The 26543-nt window shown below is 40.1% G+C and overlaps 2 protein-coding genes across 2 annotated transcripts in view; one reads left to right on the top strand and one right to left on the bottom strand.

The window, feature by feature from the left end:
• Positions 1–17959, top strand: part of LOC104963976 (collagen alpha-1(V) chain-like) — a 27493-nt gene extending 9534 nt beyond the window's left edge. Inside the window, exon 5 of the mRNA XM_010792675.1 lies at positions 17723–17959. Within this exon, the coding sequence (XP_010790977.1) occupies positions 17723–17959 (237 nt within the window). The remainder of the gene's footprint in view (positions 1–17722) is intronic.
• A 3079-nt stretch (positions 17960–21038) lies between these two features.
• Positions 21039–26543, bottom strand: part of LOC104963966 (voltage-dependent N-type calcium channel subunit alpha-1B-like) — a 38607-nt gene continuing 33102 nt past the window's right edge. Inside the window, exons 17-18 of the mRNA XM_010792663.1 lie at positions 25472–25695; positions 21039–24468 (exon numbers count right to left, since the gene is read on the bottom strand). Of these exons, the coding sequence (XP_010790965.1) occupies positions 23908–24468; positions 25472–25695 (785 nt within the window). The 3' untranslated portion in view covers positions 21039–23907. The remainder of the gene's footprint in view (positions 24469–25471; positions 25696–26543) is intronic.

The raw sequence follows: 26543 nt of genomic DNA, 5'->3' as shown, positions 1-26543 counted from the left end.
TTGTGTTTATTAATTCATGATGTCTATGTAGAGCAGAGCGATGAGCAAAGTGGATGCTGTGAAGCCCAGAATTGATTTAACCATTAAGAGTGGTTGTCAAGACACAGGAGGGAGATGTGGGTTTATACAATAGGGCTGGCCCTTTTTTATTGTTCGACATTATATCAATGCCTTATTAATGCATTGTTGTTTGAAAATGTTTAAACCTGTGTGCTTGTCAGCAGCCCCCAGCCAAGACCCCAGCTGAACTGTTAAATGTATGAAATTAGGCCTAGGCATCTATGTTACTTTGGTAAGTCTGCCCCTTGCACAAAATGTGAAACTTCATCAAAAGTTAAGTTATTATTATATAAGTTAAAAAGAAGTTCACTTTTAGTCCCAAAAATATACAACAAAAAATTAGGGTACTTTATGCTATCTTGCTACTCTACATAACGGTCTTGATTCCTTGAGACAAAGCTGGCGTCTGGTCATCTCATTTGTGAACAGCTAGCATCATTAAAAAGCTGCCTTCAATAGATCAGCGGTAAAACGGGCTCTTTTTTGTTACCGCTGACTATTGCCTTGGTCTTCCTGCAGGAAAGGAGCGTGATGCACGATTAGGGCAGAAGCGATGATAATCTGGCTGCAAAATTGTCGTCCGATCGCTGCCAATAAAGGTTTAAAATTATTTGGACTTTTGAGCTTGTTTACTGCTGAACTTCAGACGTGCATCCGATCAGAGTAGAGCTGAATCAAGCAGTGCAAGCTACAGGGAACTAACCATAGAAACAAAACTTAACTGGAACCTTCTTCACCGTCAAGGCTCGGGTGCAGAATCAAACAAATGATTGAAGCTCTCTGTTGTGTCTCCAGTTAACTTGGTGTCCACCTGAACAGAGTCTTATTCTCCGTGACTGTGAATAGTGTCGAATTGACGGTTTGTTGAATCCGTCATTAACTGCCTTGTCGCTAACACTAGCCAGAAGGCTGTCTGCCAGATAGCAGGGCATTGTCTTTGTCAAGAAAACCAATCTGCAGAGCAGATGAATTAGTGTGCAGATGTTTATGCTCCATCTCAAAGAAATACACTTATTAGAGTTGATGTCCATGCTCCACTTAGTTTGAAGCCCCTGGAATTTTGCATAGCTGAGTGAGGTTAATTTCGTCAACGAAAATCTATGGACGAAAAATGTTCGTCAACGACCTTTTTATTATGACTAAGACGGAGACGATGACGAGCTAAAAATAGATTCGAGACGAGGACGGGGACTAAGGTGTTTAATAGTGGACTACTGGACATTCAAAATGCAGGGTATTCCCCCAATTGTCAGTGTGTCTGTCCAAAATGTATCTTACGTTTCTAACTTGCGAAACATTATTTCCGCCACTCTTCACTCCAGAAGAGCGGATCTCCCTGTAGTGCAGGGGTGTAAAACTCATATCATTACGGGCCACAGCATCATCAATGGTTGCATCAAAGGGCCGGTTGTAACTTCAAGACTATATAAATATACATATATAAATATATAATATATATAAAATAATGTATTATATTACATTGATTGCCTCTGCAATTGGATTAATTATCGGATAGGGTAATAACTTCATAATATAACTACGTCTGAAAGTAGAAGTCTAGGGCAAATAATTGCAAGTCTCTTCAGTGTGCATGTCAGCAAAATGCATTTAAAAAGAAAAGCTACATTTCTGAAGAAAAAAGTCTAATTTGAGATGCATTGTGGGGCATGTAGTTTAGGGCAATGTGCTCCGGTAAAGCGGCAGTGTAACTGTATAAATAGACATATTGATATTCTTTGCGAGCTATTTGTGGGGGCCGCATGGAAAATGAGTAGTCGCGGGCCGGATTTGGCCCCCGGGCCTTGAGTTTGACACCCCTGCTGTAGTGTGTCGTCTCGTGTGTGAGGGGGGGGTTGGGCGGACACATCACACACGCTGCGCGGCACACAAGAGATCTGCCCGGGGCGGAGCGTTCAGAAGTATAGAGACAGATTCGTCCATTCAGAATAATATATATGATAAGTTTATAGGATGATTGATTATTTAAGTGTTCTCCAAAAGCTGGTAAAGGTGCAGCTAGTTTGAATGACTTTGTATACTGCAGGGTAGCTTGTGAATTTACTCCAGGTGGAACTAAAGTCTGATTTAACAATTGATTATATTTCACATCATTCATCCACATCTGTAAAGTAACTAAAGGTATTAAATACATGTAGTGGAGTAGAAGTACACCATTTACCTATGAACTGTAGTGGAGTAGAAGTACACAGTAGCTCAACATTTTACTCAAAGTACAATATTTTAACATAATTATACTGTATATATTTCCTTTATTTTACATTTAAATAAAGCAATTAATTCGGTTAACAATTTGTTAGTTTTTCCCTTTAAAAAATAACAAAAAGTAAATTCAAGAATACCGCTAAAGTACCGGATCGATAAGCAGTATCGATAAGACTAGTAGTACCGTAGAAAACCTTAACGATACCCATCCCTAGATATTACACAAGTAAAGTGTTAAGAGAGTGAAATGCTGCTTTACGAATTTCAACACTTGATGCTCTCACCTTGATTTCAATGTCAGAAACCTGTATTTGCCTGACTGAATTGGTTTAAAGAGAGAAAACATTTTGACTAAAATTTAATTTTTCGTCGACTAAAACTAGACTAAAACGTTTTGAGTTTTCGTCGACTAAAACTAGACTAAAACTATGAAGGATAGAAATGACTAAAATGTGACTAAAACTAATAACCATTTTCGTCTAAAGACTAAGACTAAATGAAAAACAGCTGCCAAAATTAACACTGAGCTGAATGAGACAATCAGTGTTTTGATATGCTGTGATGTTAGCCTTGCGGATAGGGTCTTTTATTGTTATACACCTTTTTCACAGCATATATTAGCTTGTCAAAGTTGAAAAAGCGCAGGCGTTAATTGATGACATTAAAAATGACTGCATTCCATTTTGCTGAGCTAGCTCCAGGATGCTGGTTTTTGTACATGCTGCCTCACTGTCATGGTTTACTAGAAACTCGTTTGAATCAAACCATTGTCCATCAGATTAGTTTGACATTTGTTATTTCCTATTAAGTAAAAAAAATTTCTAGAATTGTTTGATTTGCTTCCAAGTTGCTTGTTGTCACAGGCAGAGAATTACCAACTGAAGGTCAGCTCTATTGAGATTTTAAAGGTCATCAATTTGATATTCAGAGCATTAATACAGCAGAAAATAACTATTCGTTATGTTAAGTTATATTGGAATAATCGCTCCCAGAGAAGAGAATCAAGTCATGTTCCCTTTTTTTTGCATCGTAAATTACAGCTTCTCTGTGGTTTGCTTACGTAGCCAGTCCAACTGTGCGTGCATGTTAGCGCATGTGACTCCTGGGTATGGCTAACACTGTCCGGCACTGCAAAAATACAGCTGTAACCGCTGACAACGCCTTCCTTACCGAAACATAAAAAGCCCCCCTCGGGTTCTGCCTCAGGTTGATAGAGTTGACACTGACAGTCAGTAAATTATGTTGCCGTGTTTTGCACTGTTCTTGCTGTTAGCACCGTCAGCTGCTAGCATAGCCTTCTCCACTTCGAGAGCTCTGAGTCCTGTATTGAGACCCTGTGAGCGTAGTCTAACTCAGTGTTGTTTTTTCATCATAGTAACTGTGTGGTTCAGGCTCTTTGTCTACAGTGAAAAATATCATAAATCAAACTGCCTGCCCAGCACCAATAAGATCATTTAACTTGTGAAGAAAATAGAACATCACACGACTCAAGAGTTGATTCAGTAATATTTCTAAAGTGCGTCTTTTAGCTGGATGTTAAAGACTGCTGCCCCCTTCTAGCAATTTGTAATTGTAAAAGGGAATTCCTTTGTCTGTGGAGGCCCACAGGTTTCTGGTGGCTGGTTACTGCAGTGATAACCGCAGATAAGACATCCTCCCTCCAATCTAAATCAAACTCTGACCGCACGCCACCGCCTCTTGGTCTGGCCGACCTCCAGCAGCCACAATCAGGGGAAGGAAAGCCGGCTGCCACGCCGTCCTGTGGTGGGATCACATTACTCTAATAGTCCAAGACAGACCAACAGATAGCTCAATTACTGTGCTGGTATAATTACTGTCCTCTGCTCTGATAGATGGGGCACTCCGAATAGGCCCAAGATTAAAGACTTCCACCTGCTCTGGTGGAAAACGAGGGGGGAATCACCGGGCCAGATAAATAGGAAATTAGAGATGGAAAGTTAGAGTGAACACAGGAAACATAAGAGACCGTGTTCCTAAACATCTCCATCAGTCAGTCATCAACGAAGCTTTGAGTGATGGGCACACCTACTGCCACACTAAGCTTTAACTGAACAGCAGAATGTGAAATGCTCACAGATGGAAAAACCTTCTGTCAGAGCAGACTCAGACGGCAGGCTTTATGGAGTGCGATTAACAGACAGCAAGAGATCCGACGTGTATTTTATTTCAAGGTGTCCCTTACAGAGGATAGAGTGAGCTTAGGTAAAATCTATGTTTGTGTGAAGACAGGCTTGTTAACTGGGCCTATAACCTAATGCATGACACAGGGGGAATTCAGTGGACTGAATGGATTTAACAGCTATGCAGTTAGGCTGCATGTAACAAGACCCAGTGACAGGCTCAGAACACAGTAGATAGGGGCCATTGTCTTTCAAACTTGTAAAAGGTCTTCACCTGGAAAAGCAGAAACTTATACTATGCATGATGTTAGAAAATACCCTCTAGAGCAGGGGTGGGGAACCTTTTTCCTCTCAAGGGCCATTTCAATTTTTACAACATCCTTCGAGGGCCGTACAAATTATTGAACTCAACGTCTGCTTAAAAACTCAAATCACAGCCCATTCATTTCGGGTTTCTTTCATGCTGTGCAAAGAAAAAGCAACCTCTTAATCCAGATATTTTACCATGAGTCGCGCACATTCATGCACCGTGGCATGACCACCAAAACAGAAAGATATGGACACAAGATGTGTGCAAATGTATTTAGTTTCATATCCATGTCGACATGATTTAAGTGGGGATGGGGGGCGGATCTAACCTCATCTAGGGGGGTTTGGGGGCATGCACCACCAGCAAGATTTTTTTTAAATGTTGAAGTTAAAAGCATCAATCTGGTGCACTTTGAGAGCAACATGAAGAGATCTATGGATACATCTCTCAACACCCATATGAAACAGAACTGTAAGCAGATTTGTTTCTTTATGGATATTTTACAAATCACTTCCCTTTTAAACTGTATTCTTGTTTATTAATAACAACTTTTTTTTACTGTCATATTAGTATTGTATACCTGTTTACTTTATTCTCTTATTTTTCTATAACTATAATGATCATATAAAGATGTGCCTTTACCTCACTGGTTGGAGAAAAAGCTTCTTATATTCGTTAGCATAGCTAGCTAACCAGAATTTTTCTTTTTTGCGTGTGTTTATAAATTACCCCGAGGGCCGTACCAAATGGTCTCGCGGGCCGTATACGGCCCGGAGGCCGGAGGTTCCCCACCCCTGCTCTAGAGGAACATAAGGGGTCTAGATATATATATTGAAACCAGAGCTGTAGCATTAGGGAAAAGACATTTAACATGTACACTTCAATACAGTCTTTATAATGTGAACATTTGGAAACAATATTTGTTTAACTTTTACTACAGTATATTCACTTTGTTTTAGGCTAAAAACATCTTAAAGCTTTCTCTCTCACTGGACAGACAGTAAAGCCTGCAGGACCGGATCTGCCTCCATACTGTATATTCAGAGTGGTTATCTAGAGTCACTAATGACCGTGTCCTGGAGGGCTGAGAGGGACATAACAACTTCCTGTGCTGTTTTTCTTTTGCCTAACTGCCGTTGTAATCTCTTCTAAGAGAGCCTTAATAACAGGCATAAGTCAGGCATAAGTCAGAGAAGAGGTAAGGTCTCTGTGATGCTTAATGCACAATAAGTAAGTAATATTCCATCTGCAGGACTCTGACTTGAAAAACAAAAGTGAAATGGTATAGATTTTAAATTCCGCAACATTTTTGGACAGATTCAGAGAGAACTTTGATAAACTACTGGCTTTTAATCTATGCAATCAACAGTTTGAATTCTTAATTTGTTCAATACACTTGGGTTAATGGCTAAATACCTGCAAAAAACGAATGCCATTTCCCATCAGCCACAGCTCTACCTTGTGTTAAGTGCTAATAAGCTAATGTTAATGTGCTAGCAGATTCAATTAAGATGGTAAACAACATGCACGAAACAAGACTAAAGCTCAATAAAAAAACTAAACCTTTAAGTTGTTGTGACATTTAACAAAATTACTTTAAGCCTCCTTAAACATGTTAACATTTCCCAGGGATAAATACTATTTAAGTATGACCCAGGAGTGCAGCTTATCCAAAAATGTTTTGTTAATGTCTGAATGCCATTTAAGGGCACTTATGGAGTCGCTAAAGCCTTAAAAACACAACTTCTTCCCAGAGATAATGCAAGAGTTTCCTGGAAAACTTTCCCTCAGGGAAAGGAGACGTAGAAGAGCACCAGTCAACACTTGTCCTGGTCTGCCTTTAAACTTGCCTGTTGAAAAATTCATCGAGGACACCAAAGGAAGTGGATGGAGTGAAGAACATGCCCTTTGGACAAATTCCCTGCTGTTTTTGCAAGAGTGAATAATACTAATGATGGCTGTGACCCTGTGGGCTTAGTGATATTCCTGCACATCAAACCATACACACCTAGGTGTCACCAATGTATTACACTTCCTCTTTAGATGTACTGACAGGTACTGAACTTGAGACATTAAACAGCCTAATGAAAAAGCTCGGGGAAGCGTAACTTTAGCTTCACATGTTAAGTGAAAGACGTGAGGGCAGAGGGCAGGAGAGAGAGAGTCAGTCTGACTGATGGGAATCCAGGACATCCATCAGAGTTTTGTTCCACTTCGCCCTGGGTATGATGGCCCTCAGGTCTCTGAGGTTAAGGTCAATGTAACTGCGACCAAACGCACCAAAGAGGATTTTAGATTCCATGTAAAAACCTTATAATGCACAACTATTTATTATAACGCTGAACTTAAAAAAGGTCCAGTCCTGAAAGAATAACTTAACTTGTGTATTCATTTATAGTCAGCCATCCAAACCAATTTCTTCAGCATTAATTGACCAGAGGTATATTTCTGTACCACTTCTACATTTGACAGCAATCCAGTCCAAAAGACAAACTTCATTAAAAAACTAATATGTAAAACGGAAACTGAAACTCATGAATGAAAAGTCAGGGATGACCAAAATCTGTAGGGTTTATCCTCTGGGGACAATGTGTTCACAGAATCTCATGGCCCTTGATACAATAGTTGCTGAGTTATCTGAATCGGACCATAGTGGACCGAATGAATAAAGCTTTTCTTTGTTTTTACAAAATGAAAATGATGGCAGAAGAAAAACATGTTCTATATAAACTGCATTACTATGACACTTCAATGCTAAAAACAGTAAGCCCTGGTTTCTGCATGTTTTCGCAGATGTGAACTTGACAGTTGGCCTCGCATGAGAGACCTTTCATTTCTCACCAAGCCGACACATCGGCACAATGCACATCAAGCTCCTGGGCCAAGGTCCTTCCCAGGACCTTACCTACTGTATGGAGACTGCAGAACAGATGAAAGGGGCAAAAAAGGCCTCAACAGACAAAGCACAAAGTACATCTGGAGAAATCGACATGGTAAACACCCACTCCCCAAAGCCAGACTGACCTGGTTCATAAACAGCACCTGTGGTAATCCTCATGTTCTACAAGCAACATGAGAATATCTTTAACCATGTCAAGCTAGGTATTTAGTGAGATCTATGTTAGCTCCACATAAATGTAAGAATAGGAGGCTATTAATTGTGTTTACTTTCTCAGTGAAGCTATCTAAATGATTGTGTATGCCTTGCCATGTTCTGACCACCTTTTTACAATTTCAAGAACCACACAGCCAGATGAGGAATGTGTCGGCTAAACATGCAAACAGACTGAGGGAAAAGCCATTGTGCTACATGTGTCTTACATACTAGTTAGAAAAACAAAGCAGAGTCGGTTGGGGAGGGTAGTATGGCCTGCATAAGAGTATTTTACATTAGATGAGGAAAGCAGAGAAGGGGCTTTTGGAAGGCCGAGGGAGCTGGTGAGTCAGGTAATGAGCCTGCTGGAACACTGAAGAAGAAACACATCTCAACTTGAGTGGAAATCCAAGTAAAACTGGGTGTGTTTTGGACAGAAGACAAACCACAAGCACCCATATAGTCATGTGTAGGGGGGGTGGTGGGAAAAATGTTTTTACTAAACTAAAACCAACTAAAAGAGCCATCTATCTCCACAGAAAACATTAATATCAACATCAAACACTCTCTTGAGGGAAGGAAGTAACTTTCAATTTCCTTTATGATGGATTTTTCTTTCATGATTGTGGTTTCGACCAGTAAAACACGCAGTATACGCATGTAGCCATGAAACACTGTCTGAAAATGGACTGAAGTTACTAAATAACACAAGTGTGGTGCAGTGATGACAGACAAAAAGCAAATGTCATTTCATTTGATTTTGAAATATTGCAGCAAATAATATATTTGACACACGTTTATGATACGTTTTGTTAAGCAGGAAAATCTCCACATATTACCACAACTTTTATGATTTTTTTAGCAAAACTGCAACTGCCAAAATTAAACTAAAGCTAAAAATGAACTATATCACGGTAGCATGGCTGCGCATCACCATTGCTAAGTTAAAGGTGGACTAGTTTTCAGCCTGATAATGTTTAGCAGTCTCATTTAGGCACTTATTAGCCACTGCCAATGTTATGATGAATAGAATAGACATACACGAGTGGGGTGTTTACAGACCCTAAACAGACTCAGTTCAGGTCGTAGAACAAAATGTGAACATCTCTAGAGTTAACCACAGAACCTATTCGATACGAGGGGAAATGCTAGCTTATTTCTGATTTTAGGACTTATTCCACTCCTTACTGTATTAATTGTGTTTCATGTTTTTTTTCTACATAAGCACTCCTGTTCAAGCATTAACATGAATGTTATACAAGCATATATGTGTATGGGAATGGCACCATAATACTGGCAGAGCGCCACTATGCTGTCACCTCTGTACAAACAGTACAACTGCACTGCATCTGTCTTCATGTGGCAAACACTCCACAGTAAAGTTAAACATCGTAGACCCGTTCTAAGTCAAATACTCATGACGCTGCTGTCAAGTTCAAATGTTGTTTCTCCAACATGTCCAGTTTTAATAAAGTGTTAACAACATTAATAAAAGTTATAGGGTGTGCTTTTTAACACATGCATTTCAAAAAGGAGAACTTCCTTACCATTAAGATGACTTTTACCTTAAACAGAAATGAATCAAGTATTGGATGTTTTTTTATGAAACTACTTTCAACATTGTTTAGTGAAATATCTTAATCTGCAGGATTGATTGGCAAGAAATGTGTTACAGACATTCATGGTTACTGGATAATGAATCCTAATTACGATGCTAATGAATATATGTTGAACAAATAGTTAAAATGACAAAGTAGAATATACAACGGTCCAGATATTGGCCTACTGGGATCTCCTGACCTCAAAGTCTTCACTGCCCTCGTAACCACTGCCCTGTCTTGTTAAGGTCATCATTATCGTACAGACCACACAAATGGGGTAAGAAAACACAAAGTTATATTGACAGTCATTAAAGTGCTTGTAAAAAACTCTTGTAAAAGCTTTACAGGGCTTGCTCAGCGCTGTCAAATGGCCGTGTGCTGTATGCATCCTGACCCTAAAGGTCAAGTTCAATTGGTTACTCTTCAGCTCTCCAGTAAACTAAAGCCTGGCACAGGGAGGACCCAGTGACAGTGAGAGTAATCAAGGGGCAGCCTAATAGGTGACAGAGTGACAGTGAAAAGTCACAACAACAACAAAAAACATTCCTCTTTTGCTGTCAAAGTCCATATGCAAAGCCAGTTAGGACATCTGCCTCAACAGGAGGACTCTAGAAATGAGAAAGTGTAAGAATCCAATGTACACTGATGGAAGAGAGTTGCATCTGATCGAGTCCTAAAGCTTCTGTTTTGTTTTGTATATGTTGTTCTTCTTTTGCTGTCTACATTCTGGAAATAGTTTGTTTTCCAGAATGAAATATTGAATCTAACAGATCCCGGTTGATGCATGCTGTAGAATGAGTTCTCGCGTACTGTATGCCCTCGGATTGACTTTGTTTTGCATAGACTGATGGAAACTCAATCTATGTAAAGTCTTGGCCCTGGAACATGGTAATGGCAACCACGCTCAAATTCCCCGACAGGCCTATGTCTGTTTGTGTGCGCCAGCAGCCAACATACCGGTGCTTTCCCTTCATGTCTGTCAGCAGCACAGACCACAGCAGATTACCTCACTCTCACCTAATCAGGGGAGATGAAAACACAGCTAGGTCATGAGAACCAGGTTATCCTCCCTTAACTTAAGAGAAGGGGAAGAAACCGAGGGAAAAAAGACAAAGACCGTGTCGTGATGATGGAAAAGATTGATTTTGAACAGCTAGGCAGTTATCCAAGTAGGAATGTCTGAGAAGCTCATTTGTTGATCAGCCATTACTAAACTAATTTATATTATACTATTTACTTGAATTAGTAAATCAGGAAGACAGGGGACCTCCAGTGGCAATGGCTGGTATTGTTAGCTCCTTAATTACACCATGACAAACAAAGATCTATTCTGCACCCAATCCCATAAGTGATATAACTATACATTCATACTCGTACAACTACAACTAGTCTTAAAGCACCAGTTCAGTTGACGTAGTAATTACTTCAGTGGTTTAACTATATACATGATATATACGGTGAAAGAAAAGGGTCACTAAAACCTAATGTATCTTTTAAAACTTGCTCACATCAATACTTAACCAATGATGTGTTTAAAGGTTTGAACATGTTTAGCATTGGGCATATTATTATAGACATACTTAATGAAGTAGAACATGAACAACGTCATTGTCTGTAGTCGGATTAGATGCACCATTTGCTTAGGCCCACAAACAGTACAGTATATTTCAGAGAATAGAGAAGGCACAATGGTTTGTCATAGAAGCACTTTTGGTTGCAGGTCCCGCATTTAAAAGTGCATTAAATCTGCTATGTCTCGACTCCTCTATGTTGACTCAACACACAGTGCCTGGCCTCCGGTCCTCTCTCCAGTCTGTGTGTTTGAAAGGGGTTAATATCTATGAAAATTGAGCTTGTAAAAGTGACAGGAATGTAGCTGGCGGAGCCTTTATCTGTAACTGGCTGTGCCTTTATCTGTACCATGTCAGTCTGCAGAAGTACAATCTCATGTCTCTTGGGAATGCACTGCAGACCGAAAGGCTGACTTAAGTACAATCAGTTGCATTGTGTGCATCCCAACTGTATTTGCATTGTTCATTGTTAATAGGCTTTCTTTCTTCATTTTCTCTACAGTAAAATGTCATGTCATGACATCAGGTCATTGCAAAAATAAAAGACAAATAATGATATTAATAGGACAGGTAAAACTCATATTGAATGCTAATAGTATTGTCCATAAAGACATAATGGGTGTTTCCTTTCCTGCTGTATCTGTAGTTTCCTTAGTGTGTACTAGTTATGTAGGGATGTCAAGATATGAGAAATGTAGAAGACGATAAAAAAAATTATTTTTTATTTTTTTACCACTTTTAAAACCACAAAACAAAAAATCCCCATGTAACCTACTTTGACATGAATTTAGTTATACCGTTTGTATACTGGTTTTAGTTAGGAAAACATCTTCAAACTACTGTATTCAATGGAGTTTCTTTCCAAAAATAGAATGCACTCTGAACTGTAATGTAAGTAAATGAGATATCCAGTGAAGGGCAGATAACAGCTAACACTACAAGCACTATTGCCATTTGGACAAAGATGTGTGTTGTTCCCAAATTAGCATTAGCAAGGAATAAATACTGTAGGGTGCGTTACCTGGACGTGTTGATAGTGAGCTTATTAAACAAAAGAGTGAGCTGGATGCGTCAAAGGCCAACTGCTTTTAGCCCGACGGATCATCCTTTTCATGTTGTTAAGTGTTAAACATTTCTCCGGCATACTTTTTTTGCAAAGTTTAGACATTTTTAGTCTCATGTCTGAACAAGTGTAAATGGATTAGATGGACGTTTTATTGTGCTTTAGGTTTTCTTTGGACCTTGTCTCTGATCTGGCTGTGGCTCTTATTACCACTTGTATCCTTAAAGAACACCCTAATATGTCCATCAGACAAACATGTGGCCAACGAACCTTCAAACAGTCACACTTTCTCCAATGCACAACTAAGCTGGTTAATGTCTCTTTTTGGGGGGGAACGGTTTTGATTAGAGTGGCACAGCGCCATGCAGGCGATGAATAAAGAAAGCAAGTCAGCCCCTGTTCCCCTGAAACAAACCGTACCGGGCTGATCAATCCTGAACACTCAGGACTTTGAGCAGTGAGGGCGACACACCGGACTGAGCCAGACTTCAAAACAAATCAATCACGTTAAAGTAAACAAAAGGTCAACAGGTCCAACAGGTCCTGACAGACAGCGAGTGAAACAGAAAAAAGAAAGAAAACAAAACCAATATTTACTCTTTCCTTCTAGCTGTCCCACCAAGGATCTGCTCGAGTTCTGTTAGTCATAACAGAGTTGTCACCTCAGGTCCTGCATCAGTCAAGTTCAGCCAATCCAATAAAGATAAGCATCTGCACATGTTCATCACAATAAGGACGTTTATGAACATGTTGAGGGCCATTCATGTTAACTTATCACTCTTCACCTTTACTAAAACACCTATTCATTTCATCGAGAAGGTTAAGTTCACGAGAAAACAAGAAAGCCCCTACAACAGTCAATGAAGGACAATTATAATTACAATGCCATGGCCGAAAGATGGTGCCATTTGGTTCGTTTTTTTGCATTCATGTCAGGGATCATGGATAACAAACAATCATCTCAAAGGGGAAGCAGAGTAGGTATGTTAAAGAAATCCTGACTCGTTGTGCTTAAACATTGCAAGGTAAGAATGCACCAGCAAGATTAACACATTTCTTTGAAATCTTTTCAGTTTCAATTCATTCCTACCGGACACAAAAAACTGAAATGTCTTCAGAGCCAAATCCTAATAAATGGTAGCGTATGCCTCTAGTGAATGCCACAGAACTGTATCGTTATTTGAAACCTTGAAAACATATAAAAGAGCCAAACTGTTGTGACATTTCTGTCAATACCGCCTTTCAAGTTAATAAAAAGCCACACGCATACAGCATGCGTCACACCTTGCTGATCACACAGAGTTCAACCAAAAGGCAGATGGATGCTGGAGCTTCTGTGTTTCGTATTAAGGTCCCTACGTAAGATTCAAGGGATCTCAAAATATTTGACCATTAACCAGAAATGTGTTTAAATATGTTCATTTTTTTATGTGACAGGAAAATCGCTGTGAACTATGAGGTATGAGGCAAAGACAGGAAAAATGTGTGTGTGTGTCTCACTGGTATGAAACAACATTGCATCACCTGGCATCTATTTTGCGGAACACAGGCGTATTAAGGCAGTTACACATGTCACAGCTGCAGCAGTTAAACTGCTCTCCTGGCTTACCTTGACTTTTTTTAATGATGGATAACAATAATCTGATAGCTTAAATGTGTCCCACGGGAAAAATGACTGCCAAATAAAGTCAGGTTGTGCTTTTAAACACCAATATGCACCAGACTTAGGTCTGCACGTCTTCCAGGATTGTAGACACTCATGCCAAACACATGCCAAGTGCTGATACTGAAACCTTTGCTCATAAATGTTTTTTGGAGGCATTAAGAAAGTGGGTTTTTCTCTAACAAGACGAGCACCACATGAAAAATCAGACATACCACAGCATACAGCCAAATCTGAGACCAAAGAAAACAACGACCATCGAAGCACAGGTACCTCTAACAAAACCCATACATCAGAGACCATACAGAGTTTCAAACAACAATGAATTTGAAGAACAAACATATTTTTGATAGAAGGAATGGCGCAGGTGTAGAAACACAAACAATGGCTCAACTCTATTCAATTGTCCCAGTATATAAAAGTGTAAGGCAGCATTAACACCAAGACTAATGGAATTCAGTAGGGATGCACAAAGATATCGACATGTCATTGGCATTGAAAGATAATAGGCTTTAAAATTAAGTGTCTTTTGCCAGAAATGAGCAATCCCACCGATACGACCGTCGGATAAACAACTATAAATAACGTGGTTTTATTTTTTCGACTATTGAAGGTGTACACCTTCAAAAGGTTGCCAGTGGGCCATCACAAAAACTGTGGACAATATTGGAATTCCATTGAAAAAAAAGAGACTTGACGTTGCAATTAGGTAGAGGAATTAGTTATCAAATAAACTAGACAACCAGAATTCAGCCATCAAATATTTCACCATAGACCCATGCGTTTTATTCAATGACAAGTCAAAATGCCTTAGTTGAAAAAGGCCCACTCTACAGTAGGTTGATGATGTGTTCCATAGTGTCTGTTAGTACACCTGTTTAGTGACACTTTGAGAAATGCCATTGTTTTTGTACCTTGTAGATGTTATGTTAGTCCTGCAAACACTAACTGCAAGTAGACTAGATCTTTAATGATCTCCAGATTGGCACTAATAACCACTACCATCAAGGTTCCATGGTACTTGGATATTTAAATGTGGCAACAAGTAGGAATGTTAACCGACACACCTTAAAAAAACAGCATCTTAAGCAGGTACTACCAGCGAAACTAGGTGCACATTATCACCATTAGCTCTCTCTCAACACCATAAGGCAGGTGTTCAACACTGGCAAGCTGCAAATAAGCGTAGTGTAGTGGTGAACAGTATGGAAAATATTAAGTGTTGTCATTTGAGTCAAGCGTAACCACAAACAGAATTAAATAGCCTTTTCCATATAAATGTGTCTGTGTATAACAGGCAGTAATGTGTCTCCAGGCTATTAGCAGTTACTGAGTGATGGGAGACATATTGAGAAACGACACTAAAAAGTGGTCACTGTGACATTGTTGTTGATGTTAAAGAAAAGAAAAAGCCTTCTTTTATTCATTGTTAACGGTCAACATCTGAGGAACTCTCTCCGAACACTATCAACCGACTCTATCTGCCATCTGGTTTTAGTTGGCTTGAAAAGAGAATACAGATGAGGAAGGGGGTTCTGATCCGACATATGGTGTGCACCTAGCCCCCTCCACCCACTTTTTCTTCACACAAACCCAACCCACAAGCTGTGACCTACTCCACACCCAGAACCAGGACGAGGACCCAGTGTGTTTAGTCTGTGTATAGTGTTGGGAATGTTACACCATGCATGCCAGATCATGAGGGCCTCTGCCTGGTTACAGCTGGCTAATGGACCACAGATCAGGGCTCACCAAGCACTAAGCCCAAGATCACATTTCATTGGATGCAGATGCCTGCTCGTGGATCTGGCGATTTATGGCAATGACATCATGAGCTCAAACTGCTGGAAGATGGTGGGTACTGTGCTTTTGATCTGGGTTGAGGGATTGGTGATCTGACATCACAAGCAATGCAGCCTACCAAATTGATTTAAATGATGACCCCTCATACAGTATAGGGAGTATGAAAAGACTTCTGTATTAGACTTTTAACATATTATCTACTTCTTCTTCTTCTTCTTAATCCATTACTTTAATTGTCATTCATTTCAGTTAATGAGTTTGCATAAGAAGAATACATAGCTAAAACTTAACATTTTAATTCTAACCTGTGGAGTTTGCAATGTTTGATGCAAGGCAAATGGTATGAAGTGTGTCCTAAATATCCAATAGTGGTGCTACAAGATAGGTGCCAATGAAATCTTGAAGGTTATTTCTATTGGTAGCTGGAACATACAGTACCGAGCAAATGTAATGTACATTTGCTCGCTTTTGAAGTGCAAGACAGACTGACTGACATGTAGATGCCCCAGGTTAGCAGGGCAGAAACCTGTTTGAAGTTGCATAATCTCTAAAGCATAGTCCGTCAATTGATGCCTTCCCAAATTTCCAACGTGTGCACTACTGTGCATTTGAGACACAGCTTAGAGCACCTCACTGTCAGAGCTCGATTAACATTCTCACATAAGGTCAAGAAGGTTAGACTGCCATTCATACTTCTGAAGAAAGTGGTAGTGCCGGAGTAGCAGCAAGGTGAGTGGATGGCTGATGCTGAGAAGTATGAAGACACTCAGACACAGGCACACCTTTTGAACCTCACAAAAGTCTTCCCAACAGCTGTTCTGCATAATGTGCTCCAGTGATACCCATCTCATAGGGCCAGAGGTTACAGTAAGCTATTTCTGACATATGGGAATCACATAACACAGCTGGGTATGGCTGACTGAAAGAATGGCCAACTTGAAGAATGAATGGACTAATGAATGAATGTATGGATTGGAAATGACAGACGCCTGACGCCTAAATTCAAGGAGCTACAGAGGTGAAGGCAGGCAACTGTGCCCAAAATCTTTCCCTCATGCACATTTCACTACACAGACAATTGCATCCACACTACTGTAGGTTCACAAAACTAACATGCTTTTTTTCTCCAGTGAGCCATTGGAGCCAATAAGATATTTTGGACAGTTTGGAGGATTTAAGGTCTATCCAGCAATTGACTTACTACCAGGCTGAATGGTGCATACTGCTGTCAACACACAGGCTTCAAAGTCAAATCAGAGCTGGGATTAAGGGTTGAATGGTCATTATATAAATGAAAGTAGTTCATCAAACCCGAGTGAAAGGAATTCTTCAAAAACAGACAGAAGGTGATTCATTGCAGTCATAAATATGACGGTAAATGTACAGCAGATCATGAGGTGGGTTCTCCTGTTCCCTCATGCACTTTTCTTTAGGTCTTTGTGATTTAGGCTACTTGAAAGTTGCTATATATAGACAACACTACTTAAAAAAAGCTTTCTCCCTAATGGGTACAACCACGATATATAAGGCCCTATAAAACATGTGTTTCGAGTTTACATTAAAAAGGTGTGTGAGCGTATATTGAAGAGCCGGCAGCAAGTTTGGCATTGACTGAAAAGTGCAATTACAGTCATTTTATCTTGGGAGTCAGAATTGGTTTATCTCGCCAAAATGTAATGAATGCTAAAAGTCTGAATTACCCAAAGTGCTTAAAATTATCTGCTCCTTCGTCCATTCACACAAACATTCACAGGTCTCCACACCGATGACATGCATGCTGTGGTTATTGGTGAACCTGCTCTACTGTACCTCCTGAGACAGAGTCCCACAGCACTACATTGTTTGATACAATCCACAAATGGCGAAAGAATAAACTCATTATCCTTTACAGTCTGTTTTTTCTCATATGAAGGTGTTGATTTATTGGGTTTGCACACGTCACACAATTACTAATGGGCGAGATGTATCAGGGGAAACCGAACAACAACAGGGGATCATCACAGCAGAACATACACATCTGTCTGTACATTGATATCCATTGAAAGTTTACACAAGGCTTTCACTCTCTGCCATCTACAGTAACTCAATGTAAACACAGTGAAAAGATTCAACAGGCAGGGTTCAATCAACACGCTCAGCAGTCTTATTCAAACTCTCAGCTGTTCCCTGCTCTCACATCTCTGTTTGGGTGAGCTTTGTGACTCAAGTGATGGCATGTGTGACGCTGTGGAATCCAGACACGACATGGTTGGGCGCCTGGCAGAGATCCAATCTGAGATCAACCTCAACAGGTCATCGTGGATTAAACAAGCTCAGAAACACGATGTACACGGCTATCACTGTATCAACAGCCCTGATAAAACAAAGGAGATCCAGACACTGAAAACACTGATGGGACAACAGAGCTGGCTGTGGAAAATGATGTTGTGATTTACTCAGTCTGCTTGGCAGAATGAAAGCATTCCATTGGATTTAATAACTGTAGATGAGTTTTGGCTTCACTTTCCACATGTGTTTTATGCAGAATAAAAAATTGTGTGTGCGTGATGTAATCAGCAAGTCAAATCATCTCTTTAGGGCCATGTAAAAAAACACATGTATCAATCAAGTGGTGTTTTCAATTCAATTTAAAAACATTAAATGTATTTAAATGGTTTTGCACCATTGGCCAGGGGTTTTTTGACAATGAAGGTGCCTACTCAAGGCGGTTCCTGGACGCAAATCAGGCATAAGGCATTTTACAATGTGAAGATTTGGGTGTTAATGTCTTCACATTTATGAGTGGACTTGTATCAGTAGGTTGGTCAGTTGAATAACGGTGGTGGCGAAGTCCATAGGAACTTGGCTTGGCAACTGGAAGGTCACCAGTTCAAGTCCCGGAAAGACCAAGTGCTACCGAGGTGTCCCTGAGCAAGGCACCGTTTCCTACACTGCTCCCCGGGCGCCGTACGTAATGGCAGCCCACTGCTCCTAACACTAGCATGGGTCAAATGCAGAGAAACCGTTTAGTTACATAGTTGTACTACGTAATGACAATAAGTTGAATCTTCTTATAAGTGAGCTGTAGTAACATGTTTTAATAGTGTTATTTTATTTTCCTTTGAGAAACTGTTAAACCAATTGAAAAAATAAAACGACCAATTGCCTTGCAGTTAAAAAAAAGCCTTATTGTTTCATTGTGGTCTGTATTTCGTCTTCACAGCTTGTCAAACAAACGATTCAATCTACACGTGTTTTGGGTTTGTTCACACATCAGAGTATTGGAATGAAAATATATAGAGTTAACAGCATCAATGTTGGACTAACGAAGCTGCTGAGTATTTGAGGGGTGGATGATGAGAAGTAGAAGATTTTCATCTGGACCCAAAATGCACTCAACCAAAGATGTAATGAACTCCAGCTGATCAAATATGACTCATCAGTGTGTTGGTGTGACAGGGTGTTAATGAGTATTCACAGTTGATATTGTGCATGCATTACATCTGGTATGAAACGGGGAATCACAGAATACAGAGAATGGTGAAGATAAGTACCATGTGGGTACTGCAGAGCAATAGTTGTCTTTACATAGCATTTGTAAATAACTACTATTTTCCACATGTACCTATAACTTAATGAACTTCCAACTCCTGTGGATATAGTTACGGAGATTTCTTGAGTTTAAGGGCAGCTAATTATCTAATAACAAAAAACACCCATCTTTTATCTGTTTTTGTGCTCTACCACTGCTAGCTAATTAATTTCCAGGCAGCTAGCTAAAAGTAATTTGGTTGTAAGTCACTTTACTTTAAAAGAAAGGCTGTGTGGCTTTAGTTTAAGTGTTTGTTGGGTTAGAAATGCAAAGTGTTTCATGAAATACTCCAAGTAACAATACCACCAATTGCGAATTTCTACTTAAATTAAAGCCTGGGACATTTTTGATGCCTTGAAACAAAGTACCACGTCTATTCTGCACTGATATTTAACTTCCAATAGTTAAAAGGCTCGGCAGGTGCAACACCACTCTTACCTGTCTGCAGCATCCCAGAGCCGGACTCTCCTCCAAACTCCCCCGGTGCATCGTCCGGTGAAGCGGTACTCGTGCTCATGAGCCCGAGGAGGCAAAGTGTCCATTTTAGCAACCTGCAGAACATCTTCACGCGCTAATTACCTTTGCAATTAAGAGTTTAAAACATGCAAGAAAGAGCACCAAAACGTGAAATGGAAATGAAAAATATATATAGAGAGGCTGTCATTAGTCCTCAAAAGTGAGGAACATTGTTTAAAGGCACTTTTTGTTCTTTAACTTGGACTAACTTGTCATCCTCTCCAGCTCTCCTCTCCTCAGACAGCAGCTTCTCTCCCCCTGCAGCAGCAGCTCATCACAGAAGCGCCAAACCAGCAAGCAGAGGCCCCGCCCCTTTCCTAAAATGCAAACCAATAACATCCTGCACGACCTCCGCCCATTTGTTTTAACGACTGTCTGACGCCTTAACGAAGTGTTGATTTTCAATTACAGAGATAGATCATTTTATTAAATGTCAAATAATTCGTTGGACCTTTCATCACTGCTGCAGATTAATGACTAATAAGGAATCACGTAATCTGCTGTGCTGACAGTGCTGAGTGATTCAACATGAAATTGCTCTTTATTTATGTATTTATTTAGTTGGTTATCAATTATTGTACATACTGGTTTAATTTGCAGAGGTTTATTGATAGGGATTGATTTGACATCTAATATTTAAAATAAGCACCTATAGTATACACGGTTTGCTTTTATCGCATGCAACGTCATCCGGATCATTCTGGATTACAAATTGTAACGTCGTTAATATTATATTCTCTCCTTTTCAACCTTCAAATATTGTTTATTTTATATAACAGATTAAGGTATACCCTGGGAAGGTTATTTTTGTATGTGTACTGTTTGAGTTTGCATAGAGCACAGGACTGCAGTATCAAACGTATCCAACGCTAAGCAAGTACATGTATACTTCCTAATATATCTCTACTTTAAGGGGTACTCCTGGAAACCAGCACAATGTATATCTGATGGATTAACCGTTAGATTTGTCATAATAGCACCAATTCCACATCATAATTACAAACACTTACACTTCAAACTATGTTACCTGTCTTGTACTGGACTGGACTGCATGTGGGTTTCTGATTTCATCTGCTTCAGTTCACCTCCAATTAGTCTCTTATTGAATCTTAACCTCATATTACTTTGGCAAAAAGCAATGGTAAAACATACATGTGGTCATTTTGCTCAATAATCTATCTGGCAGTTTAAATGTGAAACCTTATGTTCTAACTTTCATATTAAGTTATTTGCAATTGCTGCTACTTAAAAGTTGCCAGAAGCTACGTATAACAAGATTCAATCAGGAATATGGAGTATCAGATTTTGAAACTGGATTCAAATTCAATAAAATGCTTTGGAAACCCGACCCTAATCCCAAAACATGTCAATGCAATCTTCAGAGACTTCATGTTGCAATTTCATAATCATACCTCTTTATTCAAGGACTTATATTCATATAAAATCTATAGGTACAGTCAAAATGACTGTGGGAGAGACAGTCAAGTAACATATCAGGCAGCGAAGGATTCAGCCATTCCAGAATCTCTTTTCTGAGAAAGAGCCTTGTTTCCACTTTGGTGGTAATTAAATGTTATTCAAGCTCTCTTTTTTTGTCTTTACCTGAAACAGATACATTGAGTGTTTAGATAATCAGAAAATACAACAAGGAAACAAAGGGTACAAATCATGGACTGAATGAAGTCAAACAATTCCTCTTTTTTTTCTTTTTTTTGCACATGCACATTTTCATTTCAGAACATGCAATCCCGGACATGTCCAGAGGGGGCAGTCAAGAGTAAAACTGTAAGAGGACAACTTGGCACCCTGTTCATGTCACGCTCGTTGGAGGTCTGGAAATGTTGTTTTGAAAAATCTACTTTAGAGATGAACACCAATCTCTACTCCATTAGGCAACGTACAGCTTTTTTAAAAGACAACAAGCAATCTATTACGTTACCTTTACACATACCAGAGCCACGCCTACAGTTAGACCTTATTGCTTTAAAGTCTAAAACAGCTCCTTTTAGATGATCCATCAAATAGATTGCACACATATGGGACAACAGGAAGTTAGGGTTAGGGAAATAATTGGATCAAATCATGTTAGCAAATTATTTACATGTTCTTAAACTTGCTTAGATTCAACATGCACCAAGAGATGTAGACACCTAGAAGATCTAATCTGTATTTTGATTCAAAATACTGACAAATAATCTTTCTATAAATGTGAAAACATTTTAGTTTTTAAATAGCCACCCATAATCCCGTTTTGACAAAACCTTTTTCTTAAATCCTTTATTGCAACAAAATATATGTACTTGTTCTTTGACCAATTACTTCAATTTAATTTCTATTTATCTACCAATAAGTATTTTCATCAAAAGTCTGATATATCTCATGGGCAGTAAGACCCATTTTTTCACAAATGTTTAAAAACACACTATTGTTGGTATTGGTCTTTCATTGGATTAGTTGACAATAAGTCATGCCCAAAGGAAAGTGGGAAAGAGTGGAGCCAACATGTTGCAGAAAAGGGGGAAAAAGCTACATTTAAGCTCGGGTCTGGGGTTTCCTAAATGGCCGGTCAGCTCTTTACCTAGAACTCTAATCATACAGAAATGTTAGATTAGCTATCTGTTATTGACAGAATACCTCACACTAAACCATTGTATCAGTCAATATGTATCTGGTTTTCAAGCAAGTTTAAAACTGTTCAAAAATAATTTAAAAACACAACTTGATCCAGCAGTTTTATATTCTGGGTGTTTCTATCTGGGTAGGCTTCATGCAGTCAACTTGCCAACCTCTAAATGCCCTGTGATTCACATATATCAGCTTTGATGCCATTTGTGCCTCAGTGTGTGTCTGTCAGTTAACTGTACATCATATAATACATATACAATTTACAACTCTTCATACATAAATGTAAAATTTGGTCGCAGTCACACTAAAGCCTGAACCTGGAGATTCGAGACGGTAAAGCTACAGGGCAGATGAAGTGTCGTCTTGTTGCATAGCCCTATTTCAAGTCAACAGTCAGCGGCAACAACACAACTCTTTATTGTACCTGCGGATACACAGACAGGTAACCTCACCTAAAACCCTCAAACAATACTGCACTCAGGGGGGGGAAAGAGATAAGTATAAACCTGGACATTTGGGGAAATATGGCAGAAACAATGTATGCTTGAGGAGGCAAGTGTTGAGATTTGTTGATCAGAAATAAATAAAAAAATGGCACTTTTCTGCATTCAGAGACCATTTCTACCAACTGGCTGGCAGTATATTTGAAAGAGAAAGGCAAATGCTTACCACACACCCTTAAGCAAAAAGTACAGACACTATTTTTGACAAGTTCAAGACCCTGGCATGCATTACATTGCTTACTTTGGATCTGTAAATCAGACATACCTACCACAAGATTCAGTACAAAACATAATTGATATTTTTTTGCATTCGGTCCACTATACCAGATTAAAACTTTGTTCTCTACACTTTCCTCAGCCTTGTACACACTCACATCCTCTACTGTATATTCAAGTCCATCTGATCAGGCTGCATCTTAATACATCTTGGAAAACGAGGCACTTAGTAATCAGCCACATAACATCAGAAAAGAGTTATCTATTCCCTATGTGCACTCAAAAAATGTACATCTGGTACAATTTACAAAAACTGATTATGAAAACTGGGCTCTAATTCTAAATCCAACCTTTCACAATGTTACATTTTTTGTCACATTTTTCGGTGTGTCCCTTAGGTTTCATGGCAGAAGTTTAAGATTGACATAAATTGGTTCCATCTGGACAAAATTTGGTGATAACCCCAAGTAAAGGCTGATGAAAAAAAGATAATTTGGTGGAAGCATCAATATGATCAAGTTGTAACTCTTCTCTCACCGACATAGCAACCATAGACAACATTAAACATACAAAAATAAAACAGTGTTGTGAGCAGCCATGTTGATACCAGCTTTGAGGCATTCAGATCACTTCCGCTCAAAGAATGAGGATGGCGTTTTGTCTTCTGCTCCATCGCTGATTTTACTGGCCAAGGCAAAATACTTAAGGGTCTTCACAGGTGCTATAGTTTCAGTGCAAGTAAAGGGGGTAGAAAAAGTCATCAGTGTCTTTATTTCCTTAAAAGTTTGTTGTATAAAAAAGGAGAGTAACACTACAAAGCTGGAATGGTTTCTGATCCCCTGTTACAGCACTTTCCACTGGCTTTTTCCTCAAAGAGTTTCCTTTTGGATAAATCCGCCGGCTTCCTTAGTTAGAGCGCTGTACAACACTGATACGTTTCCACCACGTTAGCACCAGTCCTCGTCCTCCCTCTCCCTGAGACTCCCTCGGCTCCCAGCAGCAGACGCAGAGTTGACCCCGAGGGTGAAGTGGAACCCGTTGGGCACCCCCGAGCGACCCTGCGAGTTTGCCGCTGTGACGGACGCAGCGGCAGTTCCTTGTGAAGCTGAGGCTGTGGTGGAGGTGGAGGTGGAGGCTGCGTTTCGGGCAAAGCGTCCCCCTCCGTGGCTACTCACAGAGTCATGGAAGTCCTCTCCATGGGACGCCTGTTGAGGGGAGATCTGCGACTGCCGGTTTAGATTAGAGTCCGAACCGATGCGTGTGACGGGGATCGGGGACTCGTCGTGGCCCCAGTTTAACCGATCGTGCTCTGAAAGGCCGCGGCTGAAGCGAGTCTGGGGCCCCGCGGTGGCGGCGCTGGCACTGGGCTGGAAAGGCGAGGAGTTGGCGGTCTTGTAAGCCACGGCAGGACGAGGGGTGAGGGGGGTCTGAGGGAGCTGCCTGCGACCGCGGCCTGGAGTGCTCGAACCCGAGGGCAGCGGCACAGCTTTTACCCCACTGCTACCATGCTGAGGACACAAATGATATACAACACAATGATTCTGCAGGTCAATTGGAAGAACGTAAATCTAAAATGATCGGAAATATCCAAAGTGTGAAGGATAAGTACTGTACCTATGCAGGTGATCATGTACAAATGAAAACACCAAAATGAATATAATGAAGTATTCCTGCAAACAGATCCTAAACCTAAATCCTACAAATTGCCTGTTTCCGAGTTCCAAATTGGGGCTTTCATTGGAACAGTTTGGTTTGGTTTTATTCCGTCACAAAACAATATGTTGATACTTGAAGTGGACCTATCATGCTATATTTGAATAATATAGTGTAGGACCATACCTATATACTGTAAGGCATATTTATACTTTTTATTTTTCAAAATACCAAACAGATCATGCATTTTAGCCATTCCTCATTTCGCTCAATTTAACACTGTCTTTGCATGGGCTGATTCTGTGAGAACAGCACCATCTACAGGCCTGGCATATGTAATACAGTGTCTCCAGCGCTTTCCAACGGCAATGTCCGTGGCCGTCTCCTCCTGATTGGTGGAGTTGGCCCAATAGCCGTAGGGCCACTTCTGTGACGTCATAGAAGTGTTCAAATCTGGATCAGTCTGTATCAGATCCGTTGCAGCCCCTTTTTAAGAGATTTGGGTATGGAGGCAAATAGAGAGGGTTGTGTTTTCTGACACTTGGTGAGTTCCCTGGAACACCGGGGACACATATTCATGTATAAAAGACGTAAAAAAGTGCATTTTTCATGATAGGTCACCTTTAAATATATACAGTAGTATTACTTTGCATGCAAATAGAACAATAGAAGTCAATAGAATATGGGTTATGTATTATAAGCAAAGACGAAATAAAAAGAAGCTAAGAGTAACCCTTTAACTTCACAGTCAGTTTTTGCTTCAAATCCAATGTTTCACTGTCCAAAACAATCTTACAGACCAAAGGGTTGTGCACAAGCTAGCTGTCAATCACTAAGGAACATATAGCAGTAACTGACCTGTCTGAGCAGAGCAGCGTCCTGCCCCTCTCCGGGGGACGTGGATCTGCTGGGGCCGGCTGATTTGGTGTGACACTGCTCTCTGCTGCCGTAACGCTCACAGGAGTAGTAGCGCTGCTTCTCTCCTGCTGAGGAGTGATGCCTCCTCTCATGAGGCCGGCTGCGGTCACGCTCCCTCGCTCGCTCTCTGGACAAACCCTCCACTGAAGGGTCGGTGAACGAATCTGGAGGACGGCACCATCAAACAAAATCAGGGGAAGAGGGTAGAAAATACACTATATCTCATAATCTATGGCTGTATTCAGGGTCATTGTAGTATAGAAATAGTAGCTACAATTAAATTGTTAGTTTACGTGGAGGAAAACAACAACAAATTAAGAGGTTTTATATCATTTCTAATTACTATTAGATCTGGCCCGCCGGCATATTGCACGCACACTTTCACTCCATCCTGAGAGTTTCCTCAGCTCAGAGCCTGACCCCAAACATTGATGAACTTGCACTAGGGCTGCACGATATTGAAAATAACTGACATTGCGATATTTTTTTCCCCTGCGATATATATTGCGTTTTTTTTAACTATATTTAACCGGATGAAGGATTTTAGTCACAGACGTCTGGATCTTAACTGGTTCACTCATCATACCTTAAGTCATGATCACATGTCATGATAATGCAGGTTGCTTACCCTCAAATAAGGGGGTTCATCTGTGAATGAAGAAGAGTGGTGTCTAGAAGGGATCCAAGAGATTAAACGTATAACATTAAACTATAGGAAGCTTCATTATCACATTAGGGAATTAATGTCACTCCACTCAAGTACCCCTGACATGAGAGCCGCGAAAGTTTTCCTTTTGTAGCAAGCAGCAAAATAATTGTAAAATGACGTGTGAGTTAATTTACCTACTTAATATCGAACGCCCTAATAGAGAGGATCCTGACTGGCTGCATCACGGCCTGGTACGGTAGTTACACCCTCAACCGTAAGACTCCACAGAGGGTGGTGAAAACAGCACAGAACATCACCAGGACGGAGCTGCCATCCATGGAGGACCTTTACTCCCAGCGGCTC

Source organism: Notothenia coriiceps, unplaced genomic scaffold (assembly GCF_000735185.1).
Source record: "Notothenia coriiceps isolate Sejong01 unplaced genomic scaffold, NC01 NC01_scaffold00036515, whole genome shotgun sequence".
NCBI lineage: Eukaryota > Metazoa > Chordata > Actinopteri > Perciformes > Nototheniidae > Notothenia > Notothenia coriiceps.
The sequence above is the reverse complement of the archived record's forward strand: the minus strand, read 5'-3'. Positions and strand labels throughout refer to the sequence as shown.